This window comes from Drosophila novamexicana, unplaced genomic scaffold (assembly GCF_003285875.2).
Source record: "Drosophila novamexicana strain 15010-1031.04,08,12 unplaced genomic scaffold, DnovRS2.1 tig00002019-arrow-arrow-pilon, whole genome shotgun sequence".
In the NCBI taxonomy this organism is placed as follows: Eukaryota; Metazoa; Arthropoda; class Insecta; order Diptera; family Drosophilidae; genus Drosophila; species Drosophila novamexicana.
In genome coordinates this window covers 83994-96389 of record NW_020824926.1, presented here as the reverse complement: position 1 = coordinate 96389, position 12396 = coordinate 83994, and the positions used below count along the sequence as shown (strand labels likewise).

Here is a 12396-nt window from a genome sequence, read left to right as displayed (position 1 = left end):
TCGCACAATTCCCCATAGTTGCATGCAAATTCAAAACATTGGAGCACACTGGCGCTATTTTGTTTGCCAAAGCTAAGCGTCACACACACACACACACATAGGCAGACAGTTACTGCTACTTAGGCGACAAACACCTTGGCGAATTTATTTACGAAACTTTTTGTGTATAGGGTATGTATATGCATAAATGTGCGCAGATGGGTTTATTAATAATTTTTTCGTTTGCATGTGTGGTTTACACACACACGCACGCGCACATACATGTGTGTATGTAATCAATTTGATTGCTCGCTCGGACCGAACGCAAAAATCACAACAAACAAACGGATTGAACATCAGCGCCAGTTGACATCCACACACAACAGCAGCCGCAGCCGCAGCCGCAGCCGCAGCCACCGCAGTTGCTACCACGTTAGATAATCGAGCAACGACCCCCCTCTGCCCGCTTACCCGACGGCCGGTCGTGACAGCGTTTAATTGACCAGGTGCGTAGAATTTGAGCCCAAAACAAATTGCAGAATGCAAAAATCGATTTTATGCCAAGTGGACACACTGTGCGGCCTGTTCTTAAACTATTTACACACACACACACACACACACACGCAGCACTTACGCGAGAGCAATTGGCTCCGCAATCTCCACAAAAAAAAAAAAAAACTAGAAGAGGAGAAAAAAAAGGCCGCTTGGGGTTAAGTGCGAGCGGCTAACGAAAATATAATGTGCGTTAAATAGTCATAAATTGTCGCTTCTGATTTTGTTTACCGTTTTGCGTGTCGTCGTCAATTGAATTGCGTGCGAAACACCGCAATTCGCACCAATTTTCCCAATCAGCCGAGCAGCTAAACAACGAAGGCAACAATTCCAATTAGATTTGCTGATGTGTCAGCTGGAATTGGCGCCAGCCTTGCTTTCCCAGCTAAATATTAGTTTTGGCATTTAAGTTGTCTTTTTCCTTTCGCAGTGCTGCGTTTTGATTTGTTTATGTTGCTTTTTTTTATTTTATGCATTTCACTTTTATCTTATCTGAGGCGCATGCCTTTTGCATAGCGCACAGTCTTATTGGAATAATGCAATTGCCGCAGCGTCCATTGCGTAACCTGTTGTCCACAGTCCAATCTGAACAGTCAACAAACATGAATTAAATAATATATTTGATTAAATACAGCTCAATATACACGCATGCTAGCATATAAATCTATTAACGCTTTATTGACGCTCCCTTTAGCACCTGGAGAAGCTTTGATATCGGCATATTGATTATTTCTTAGTTGTTGTTTATTTTGACACACACACACACACACACACACACACACACACACACACACACACACACACACACACACACACATGCATGTATTTGCCTGGCTAACATTTCATATATGCTTAGATACACAGAGAGAAATTTAAATCAAAAAGTCACAACATTTATTACATGAGAAAAGCTTTTTTTATGTTATGTCTTAGGCCGTCTGAAATTTCTGACTCAATATGAGTTTTATTTAAAAACTAGTGATAATAGCAAAAGCTTTTGCCTTTTTTCACCCAAAATATTGCAAGTAAATAATATTAAACTGAGCTTTTGCCCGAAAGCGATACTTGAATAATTGAAATCAACAAAAATGTTGCTACTTTCATATATATTAAAGCTTTAATCAACTTTTTTAATTTCAATGTTTAAAGCTTAATTGAGTTTTTCGCTTTAATATGCTTGCTTAAAGCTTGCTCCATCTTAAAAGCGAGTTTTTTTTTGTATCATAAAAAGTAGAGCTTTAAAAGCACCTGAAAGCTTAAACCACTCCATATACATAATTTATTGCTCTAATAAAAAGTGCGTTTTAAAATATATAAAAATTAAAGCTTGAAACATAACTGCACTTTTTGAGAGCTTAAAGCTCCGCAGCTGCTTAAAATTCAGCTGTAAGCTTTTACTCTTCTTTCTTGTTTTGTTTAAGTTGACGTTCTAGTCCATTGTCCAAGTAAGGAGCTTTACTTGAGTTATTCAACGTATTCAATGTATTTCTGTTGCTTCGAATTCCCAAATAGTTTTTGCATTTCGGCTCTTTTCTTTTTTTGTTTTGTGTAACAAATATTTCTATATGTATACTGCGTATCATTTATACCGCTTATTGTCATGTATTTCAGTATTGTGTGTATGAATTTTGGCAAACACTTTCGTTTCATAGAACTGTTCTATTGCGCAATTGCGATTCCAAAGTACACTTTATTGCCAACAATACCTTGTTCTACATCTGAGAATATATATATGTATATGTATATAGAAAGAATATATATATAAGGAATCTATAGCATAAGCTGAGATCTGCCGCTGCGGCTGGGACGTCACTGATAAGGCTGAAAGTCAAAAGTACATGAATTTTGATAGCAGCATCTAATAGCACGTGTGTATATAGCACACATAAGCCCATTAAATCATATGTGCACATAATCCGTCTTCTATCTAAATGGCCCCAACTAAGTCTTCGAGGAGCAACTGAAAGAAAATAACAAACAACACGATAAGCCAACAACAGGTGTTATCTAAACAGACACAGACAGAGTCAGACGCAGACTGTCAAAATATTCCTTAGATTTGTTTTGAGAAGAAGGCAAAAAAATGTTATTCAAATTCTTATTGATGATCGCATTTATCGATACTATCGCAATTGGTCAAGCGGCGAGCATGCCAAATGAATAACAGTGTGACCATGCTCTGGCATTAGCAAAATGCCTTCAGAGCACTTTGTCCGTTACAAAGCTCTAAAGGATTTGGATCATTCAATTTATAATTAGCTTTAACCAAGCAATTGCGTCTTGGCAACACAAACGACATACGAGCTGAAAAACCGGTTAATTGTTATTTATATAATTGAAACGCTTGATTGTAAATAAGTTAGTATGTGTGTGTGTGTATACACAGGCTATACAATTATTTTCTTATCGTGTGTGTTTGATAACAGGCCCTCAATAACCCAAAATAAAAATACATATGTACATATATAACATAAAAAATATCTCACACCAATGGCAAGGTCGATAGCAATACCAATCCGGCTGGTTTGCTTCTTCAACTCTTATAAATCAAGCTTAAGCGCACGCTCTTATACGCATTCAAGTCGGGCGTGTGTAGGTATGTATATGTATTGGTGCTGGTGCTGCTGCCGCGTCGATTTTTGCACTGGACATTTATTCATACCGTTTTTTATTTCTCTCTCTCTTTCTCTCATTCTGTTTGGCAGTGTGCTTGCAACAACAGCGCTTTAGCTAAATATTAAATAGGGATACCAAATTAACTGTTAAAGATGAGTCGTCAATTGTTAAGGAATCCGTCAACGCTGCAGCGTGCCGCTAATGTGGTTGCGATGCCAGCCAGAGGAGCAGCTGGCCTGCTGCCGCATCTGGAGCGTAACAGCAGCCAGCTGCAGCAACAATGTAAACTAACGGCAAGTGTTGTCATTCGCCGCTGGAAATCGCTTCTACATAACAATAACAGCGCTCAAAAGCTACGGACGACGGCTACAGTCACAACGACAGCGACGCAGCGTCGCAGTCAAGCTGAAGCATTGAACGCGCGTGGTAGCCATTCACCGTTTGACGCTCCTGCTCGGTTAGTAGCCTCATCATATACATTTTTTTTTGTATATTTTATTTTGTTTCGTTTCGTGTTTTGTGTTGGCGATTTGAATGTTATTGTGTTTCATGTGGCATCAAAACAAAGCCAAAACCAATTTGCATTTAACATTAACATTTAATTAAGTTTGCTTTCTGTGAACTTGAACAGCGCGTAATCAATTTTTGATTTCCTTTTCTGTTAACACACACTTTTTGCAGCTGCATGTCCACCAAAGCCCAAATCATGAACGTCTTGCAATTGAACAACATCAATGCCAACTATGTGTCCATGGAGTATGCGGTACGTGGCCCGATCGTCATACGGGCCGGCGAAATAGAGAAGGAACTGTTAAAGGTAAGCCCGCTAAACCCCTTTCAGCCCGCCAACAACAACAACAGCAACAATAACATACACGCACGCACAGAGCGCTCTGCCAATTTACGTTGCGTGCTCAGCCATCACGCCATCTAGTGTGCGCTGCTGTGTACTATTCGGTCTTCACGCCGTTATTTTATTTTTTATTCCTCTTCTCTTTTCTAAAGTGTTTCGGTGTTTTTTTTTTTTATTCGTTCTCACCACGGTTAGCAAATTATTTACATTTCGCGCACCTGTTTTACCTCGAACATTGCGTCTGTATGTAAACCTTCTCAATATTTGTGTTTGCTTGGAATCTGCTTAAGAAGTTCTTTTTTTTATCTATTTATCTAGTTTTAAAGAAGATTTTAGGATGTCTTTTTACTCAAAAGCTAATAAGTTTAACAATTTTTATGGGCATATTCGAATCTCTTATGAGGTTCCATATTCCAAATTTCGTATTAAAGAAAATGTTCCTTTGTCCCTTAAATAGCAAAGATCTGATGCTTTCTTCTAGGGGCTTTCTAAATTTGAATATCCGGATATATTCTTAAAATTCAGCTCACGAAAATATCCTTATATAAAAAGAGTACCGTTATGGAATCCTACCATGCATATATGTATGTACATACATTATGTGTACACACTAATTATTATAGCTGTACTCGAAGTATTGCCGATTTAAAACTTATCTGGAATGCGATAAGCTCTTGCTATTGTTCTACTGCAAAACTTGACTGAACAAACCGGCTTGTCCATAAAAAAACACTTTTTATCAAATTGTTTGTTATAGGCTTTAATTATTGCCCCCGGGTCTTTGACTCTCGCTTTGTTTGTTCTAGCACTGAGTTTAATTCTCTGTTATTGGGGTCACACTTTTTCAATTATCTGCTCTTCAAATTCAATTCAGCGCTCGGCTTAAGCTCTAAATTCTGTTCATCTATTTATTTTCCCCTCCCTTCCTTCTTCTCCTCCTCCTCTTGCTGTTTCGGTCTCAAGGCCCGAATCTGGTTTCCAAGTTCGCTGAACGTCCTTCAAAACACCGGCAGCATCTGCTGCCGCTCTACAGGGGCCTTTCTTTTCGATTATATAAGTCAAACCTGCTTGCTCTTGGGCAAGGGGGGGTGGTGAGGGGGGGGGGGGGCGTATGGATGCTATTGGGGGCGTTGTTATCAAACAAACAAACAACAACAATCACAACAAACATGCGCATGAGCTGTGGCTCTCTCTCGCACACACACACACACACACACACACGTACATATGCATAGTACAGTGGTCACTTGATAAGTGGAACCTGCGGTAATTGAAATTGTTTCTAAGTTTTTGCTTACTTAACCTTTGACAAAAATTCATAAATGGGTATTTCATAATTTTGGTAAAAGTGTAAAAAAAAGTTTTTATCTTTTTGAAAAGTTGTTATTCGCATTTATTACAACGGGCAAGTTTATGGAATAATCGCCCCATTAGCAAATTAGTTATATGTTTATAAAATGGAAAACAATAATTAAATGCCTAGCTATATCTTTGCAACAACTGCAAATCTTTATTTATAACTATCCTTATTATAAATACATATTTTTTTTTTTTTTTGGATTTTTGTGCATTTATACATTTTATATATTTTTTACGCCAGTTCCAATCGCCCGTGGAATCGTTGCGTTCTTGGCAGCGAGGGACTACTGTACAGTTCCATATTGATATATGTACATGTTGTGCTCTTTGTTGTTGTTACTTTTCACGTTTGCCTTTTTGCAGTGCTATGCAAAACAATATTCTCTTCGAATTTGATGGCAGTGCGATTACCTCTCCGCCCCTCGTCACGCACACTAAACTGCATAATGCTAATGTGTGCGTGTGTGTGTGTGTGTGTGTGTGTGTATTGCATCAATTCATTCATTGTTTGGCTGACATTTTAGCTCTTTATGACTTTATACATTTTCCCCTGCCTACTGTTGCTGACAGTTGCCCCTTCACCTGCAGCCGTCCCCCTCATCAGCATTATGGCTCATTTCCTCATTCGCATCACTTATACTTTCGCTTCTTCTTCCTCTTGCTCATTGTTGTTGCTTTTGCGTTCTATCAAACGCGTTCAGCATCAGCTCTCCAGCTCTTGCTGTTGCTTTGTGCTTATGATAAACTTGGCAGCCATTTGACAGCTTGCCAAATGGACAATCGAAGCGTCTATCCATACCAAATGCTTGACACTGTTACTCACATACATACAAACAAAGCTCTGATCTCTTTACACAGCGTGAGCCGCGATTGGAAATAACAATGTACAAGCATTGCGCTGTTAGCAGCATGTTTAATTTGCATGTTATGTTATACATATTAATTGAACATTCTGTTAACTTGTGCGCAATTAGCAATATGTTAGTGTGTGCTAACATGCTGCTGGCTCTTACGAGTTTGTAATCTCATGATGTTAGTAACATGCTTCGACTCTGTTCAGCTACTCTTTTAAAGGTTTCGCGTATATGGCAAGCACTGTTAAGTTGCTGTTAGGCTTTACCAGTTTTAAACGGTTGCTGTTATTAACATGTTTTTAAACTGTTAAGTAACTGTTTGCTTTGTGCATATTATATATCTGTGCGTGCTGTTACAATCAATCGTGCGCATTGCCAGCAAGCTGTAATTGATTGACGTGCTCAAATGTTTACTTTTCATTCTATATATGGAAGAGAAGAATGTGTAAATAAATGCACATGATAACTAGTCTACCTGTTGCACTCATTTGGTACAGTTTGTCTAATTTGAGCCACTTTTTAGCATAGTTAATTGACATTGATGCGACCCCCAGCTCTCATTCTGGTACTTTATTATTCTTTTTACCTACTGATGCTCTCTGAGCTGCTCGACTGTCATATTAGCAAATGTACATTAACAAATCGAAGTACGTACCTAACACACCTATACACACACACACACGCCCCCTATTGATAGATAGGCGGCTGTGTGCGTGTGTGTGTGTGTATATATTTATATCTGACAGGTGGCTGCGGTTGATTGCGATGAGATATAACCACAAAAGGTTTTCGCTTACAGTCTCGACTGCAAACTCAATTATCAATACAGGCCATTGCACACACTCACACACGCACACAGACAGGTGCATATGTCACTGTTAATGTCCGTTGAAATGTGTACACATATAATTACCTGGCCGCAACTTTCAGTTCAGGTGTTTGGGCAATGAGTAGCCAGAAAATGAGCTCTTTTTGCTTTTGAATATAAAATATGTTTTGGCTGACCTTTTACTTTAAAACATATTGCACAAAAATCAAATAGACGAAAAGAAAACGGTTCGTACTTGACGAATCTATAGACACGTGCTATTAATTTGAACAGCTTTCCATCTGCCTGAAGTGGTTGGGAATTACGCAAACAATTTCGGCAACAGTTGCATTTCAACAGTATTCACATTAACCCCGTGCGACGCCGGGTAATTGCTTTAAGCAAACAGTTGTTTCGACTTCTTTAAAGCTCTCGAACTATAATTTGCCTAAATAAACAAGTCAAACAATCGACTATACGAGTCGGCATATACCATACTATATATGTATGGCATGTTAATAAAAACTTAGTTGAGTGAGGGACCCAGCGGGTGGGAGGGAGGTTGAGCAGCGGTCAGGGCAACAGCTCGTATGAGTAATTCCTCATTTGGATTTGGATGTGGGAACAGAACAGAATGCGAGGCGAATCACGAACCACGCGAATCCAAACCGAATTCAGTCAGGCGTTAAGCTGATATAAAAACAACAACAACAAAAACTCAAATGTACAAATTATAATGGAATAATTAATGTTAAGATCTAGAACTGATAATCGGCTGCTTATTTACAGCTCACAAATGTTAAAGTTGACAGCGGTAACTTACACTGAGTACTCTCCCTCTCCCTCTCCCTCTCCCTCTTTCCTTCTCTTTCTCTCTAGTGTCATTATAACAAGGGGGCGCGGCATGCCGAAGTTCGAATACTCTCAGAAATGCCTGTATACAACAGCTTGTTTTGCTACAGAGCTTTTTAGCTATAGCATAGCATCGGACTACTATATCCTATAGATCTATATAGTCTCTATGCTATAGCTATAGCTATGTTCCTATAGAGCTGTATGATAAAGCAGTCCGATCTTGAGAAGTTATTGCAGATATGTATATGAACATCATCTGATTTTTTGGTCAAGACATCTTGAAAAGCTGCCTCTTCCTATATAGTTTTTCGATATGTTGATAAGTATTTGCTCATATATTCTTTGCAAGAACTTAAATTTTAACCGAACGTATCTGGTATAGCTATATGATCGCTTTGTCCTGCCCGATTTCGCCATGTATATATTTAAAACCTAAATATGTGCAAAATTTGATGAAAGATAACTTTTAAAGCAAGAGATTGCTTTTGCATAGAACCGAACACACATCTATATCGACTCAGATCAACCGTTTATAATTGAATCGAGAATATATATATGTCGAGAATATATGTATATGTACATATATATATCAAGAATATATAAATTTCAGTCTTTTCAGTAGTCTCGATACTTATCGATTTTGCAATATATATCGAAAGCTTAGTCTACAGTAGTCTCGGTACTTATCGATTTTGCAATATATATCGAAAATTAAGTCTCCAGTAGTATCGGTACTTATCGTGCCCGGCAAAGCCGGGTAACGATTGTAGGTAATAATAATAATTGGAATTCTATGTCCAAACCAGCCCGATTCTAGTTCAGCGACTAATAAAATCGTTGTTCCGCCAGTTAAATCTATTTGAATAATTGAATGCTAGACCGAAGTATAATTTAATATAAAAAGAACCTATATAATTATAATTATAAATAACTGATTGTTTCTGGTGGCACCTCCTCTAATGAGGCCAGAAAACAACCAGTCATTAGTCATTAGTCATTAGTCACCAATTGCGCGAACTGTAATTTGGCTAATGCTTTCAATAATTGACGTATATTTTGCAGGGTGTAAAGAAGCCATTCGACCGGGTAATTCGGGCCAACATTGGCGATTGCCATGCGATGGGTCAAAAGCCGTTGACCTATTTGCGGCAGGTGAGTACAGGCATGCGTTACAGTAAACCCTCGACTTCAATGACAATTGTATTGCTGCAGTTAATGGCGCTGACCATGGAGCCACGCCTACTGGACTCTCCCGATTATCCTGATGATATCAAGTCGCGCGCTGTCGATGTTCTGGCCGGCTGCCTGGGTGGCTCTATGGGCTCCTACACCGACTCCGCTGGCATGGAGTTTGTGCGTCGCCAGGTGGCCGCCTTCATTGAGAAGCGCGACGGCGGTGTGCCCAGCGATTATCAGAACATCTATCTGACAGGCGGCGCCTCGCCAGGCATCAAGAGCATTCTCAGTTTGCTAAAGTGAGTATCTCAACGGGGGGTTAATATCGCCAGGAAAGTAGTTCGAATCCGATTCGTTACTTAGTGCCGCCTTTGCTGCGGTTCGGTTCATGAACCAGATCTTAGGCAACTGTGAATCCAGTTCTGGATTCGAACCTTGGCTCTACATATTTTTAAGCAGAGAACCGAAAATATCGTGAGTTTAAAGTAAAGATTTTCAACAATATTTGCAAATATTATATTTATTTCATTTTGAACTAGTCTATTTGAAAAAAAAAGGAACTAGTTCGGTTCATTTTTAGCTTTCTCTGTTTAAGGTTCGGTTCGTGGCTTATGAATAATACCAAGTCCGGGCTTGAATTGTTTTTGAACTAATTCTTTCAAAAAAAAAAAGGAAACTAGTTCGGTTCATGGTTTATAAATAATACTAAGTCCGGGCTTAAACCTTTTTGGCTCAAACCCGTTTTCTTAGTTCTAAAATAGCTTTAAATCAAATAACTTTCTTTTCTTTCACTTTTGAACCAGTTTCAATAATGAAAGAATCGAACCAAGAAAAAGATGAAAGTATAAGTTAAAATACTTTAAAACCCTTTCTGAACCGGACTTAAAACATGTTCCGAACCGTTGCTGAACCATTTGTAACTCTTTAAAGCAAATTGTTTGTAATATATTTTTGAAAAACATATATTAATGCTGTGTTTTGTTTTCCTTGACTGTTAGCTACCAGGAGAATGGTCAGCTGCCCGGCGTAATGGTGCCCATCCCACAGTATCCATTGTACTCGGCGACCATAACCGAATTGGGCATGTCCAGGGTGGACTATTTCCTGAACGAGGACAAAGGCTGGGGTCTTGATCGCAAGGAGCTGCAGCGCTCGTTCGATGAGGCGAAAAAGCATTGCAATCCGCGCGCTCTGGTTGTGATCAATCCGGGCAATCCCACCGGCCAGGTGCTGACACGTGAGAACATTGAGGAGATCATCAAGTTTGCGTACGATAACAAGCTGGTGATCCTGGCCGATGAGGTGTACCAGGCGAATGTCTACGACAAGAACTCCAAGTTCTTTTCGTTCAAGATGGTCATGAACGAGCTAGGCGAACCGCATCGCACCCAGGAGCTCATCAGCTTTCTGTCCGTCTCGAAGGGCTATCTCGGCGAATGCGGCATACGCGGCGGCTACATGGAGGTGGTCAACATGTGTCCCGAGGTCAAGGCCGTGCTGACCAAGTCAATTACGGCCCAACTGTGCAGCACCACCGCCGGCCAGGTGGCGATCAGTGCTCTCGTCAATCCACCGCAGCCCGGCGAGCCGTCCTATGAGCTGTTCGAGAAGGAGAAGTCCGCTGTGCTGGATGCGCTCAAGGAACGCGCCGAGCTGGTCTACAACACGCTCAGCAGCTTCGAGGGCTACACGGTGAATCCCGTGCAGGGCGCCATGTACGTCTTCCCCAAAATTGAGATACCGCCCAAGGCTGTGGAGGCGGCCAAGGCCAAGAATATGCAACCGGATGTCTTCTATGCGTTCGAGCTGCTCGAGACGACGGGTAATGTCAATTCCAATTGAATACAAATCGACAAATTGATATAACCATTTATCCAATTGTTCCCCAAGGCATTTGCATTGTGCCCGGCAGCGGATTCGGCCAATTGCCCGGCACCTATCATTTCCGCAGCACCATATTGCCGCAGACGGCTCTGCTGAAGGAGATGATGGAGAAGTTCCGTGTGTTCCATGCCGATTTTATGAAGAAGTACAAGTAGATGCCATCTGCCCCGCGCTCTTCAACCATCCAGCAACCAAATTGAGACGTGAAGCAGCTTTTGATTTTTTTTTTTTCCCAAAATTATAAAGTGTATTTAATAAAACATAAAAGTAGTGAACAACTTATTTATAATAGTTGAGCGAGTTCCTGTACTATCGCACGAGTTCAACCGTCTATTCGGATTATATACAACAAATATATATACATATACAAATATATATATATATATATATATATATGTGCCATATGTTTATGGTTTTGAAATAGAATTGAGGCATATTACCAAAATTGACAATAATGTTTGTTTGAGCAAAATAGTTACTTGTTGCTTGCTTTGTTGCCATCATTTGAGATTGTTATAAAAATGTATATATATATAATACATATGCATTCTACATTTGATGTTCCCACTAAATGTTATATATATTGTACTATTGTTATAGAAAAATTATGTATCCCAAATACAATTGGCATTCAGAATTTACAAATTGGCTTTTTGCGCCCAAAAGTGCGCAACGCGCATTGCAATTGCTTTTTTTTTTTTTTGGTTCTAAACAAGCACACTAGCAGTTACCCTGTAAAATGTCTATCTACTATATATAATCAGGCCTCACATATTTTACAATCTTTAATATCATCTCTATTTACTAATCGTTCATTCTGAGAAACTCGTAATATATAGTTCGAGAAATATAGATGTACCAAATATCAAAACTATTTTTGTTGGGCCTTAGACAGACTTCCCTTGCGGTACTAGAGTTTTCTAGGCTACATATAATATAGATATATATATATACTTGTTGTAATTACGTTATAGCTAGCACATCTTTATCTGAATCTTAATTCTTGAAAATAGTCCTAGAAATGGGTTTACAGACAGGGTATAGCAAATTTATGTATCTTCAAAATCGATAAATATCGCTTTGCAGTCGCAGTTTGTTTTCTGTTCTCAGCATAACTTCAAGATCGAAGATCAAACGAAACTATCGATCAATTACGTTTCTTCAAAATCGATAAATATCGCTTTGCAGCCGCAGTTTGTTTTTGTTAGCATAACTTCAAGATCGAAGATCAATCGAAATTATCGATTACTTACGTTTCTTCAAAATCGATAAATATCGCTTTGCAGTCGCAGTTTGTTTTTGTTCTCAGCATAACTTCAAGATCGAAGATCAAACGAAACTATCGATCAATTACGTTTCTTCAAAATCGATAAATATCGCTTTGCAGCCGCAGTTTGTTTTTGTTAGCATAACTTCAAGATCGAAGATCAATCGAAATTATCGATTACTTACGTTTCTTC

At 39.2% G+C, this 12396-nt stretch overlaps 1 protein-coding gene across 1 annotated transcript; it reads left to right on the top strand.

Moving 5' to 3' along the window:
• The first annotated feature begins 57 nt into the window (after positions 1-57).
• Positions 58-11621, top strand: LOC115768807 (alanine aminotransferase 1). Its single transcript, XM_030713503.1, has 8 exons — positions 58-171; positions 340-485; positions 3237-3604; positions 3829-3964; positions 8939-9028; positions 9089-9351; positions 10051-10874; positions 10943-11621. Exons 3-8 carry the CDS (start codon positions 3300-3302, stop codon positions 11089-11091), a joined length of 1767 nt encoding a protein of 588 aa, XP_030569363.1. The 5' UTR covers positions 58-171; positions 340-485; positions 3237-3299; the 3' UTR covers positions 11092-11621.
• Positions 11622-12396: the final 775 nt, after the last annotated feature.

Bases quoted from the DNA above. Each gene is read 5' to 3' on its own strand.
- LOC115768807 (XM_030713503.1), top strand. From the start codon at position 3,300: ATGAGTCGTCAATTGTTAAGGAATCCGTCAACGCTGCAGCGTGCCGCT. The intron at 3,605-3,828 runs GTTAGTAGCCTC...CACTTTTTGCAG, and splicing joins CCGTTTGACGCTCCTGCTCG to CTGCATGTCCACCAAAGCCC. The intron at 3,965-8,938 runs GTAAGCCCGCTA...TATATTTTGCAG, and splicing joins TAGAGAAGGAACTGTTAAAG to GGTGTAAAGAAGCCATTCGA.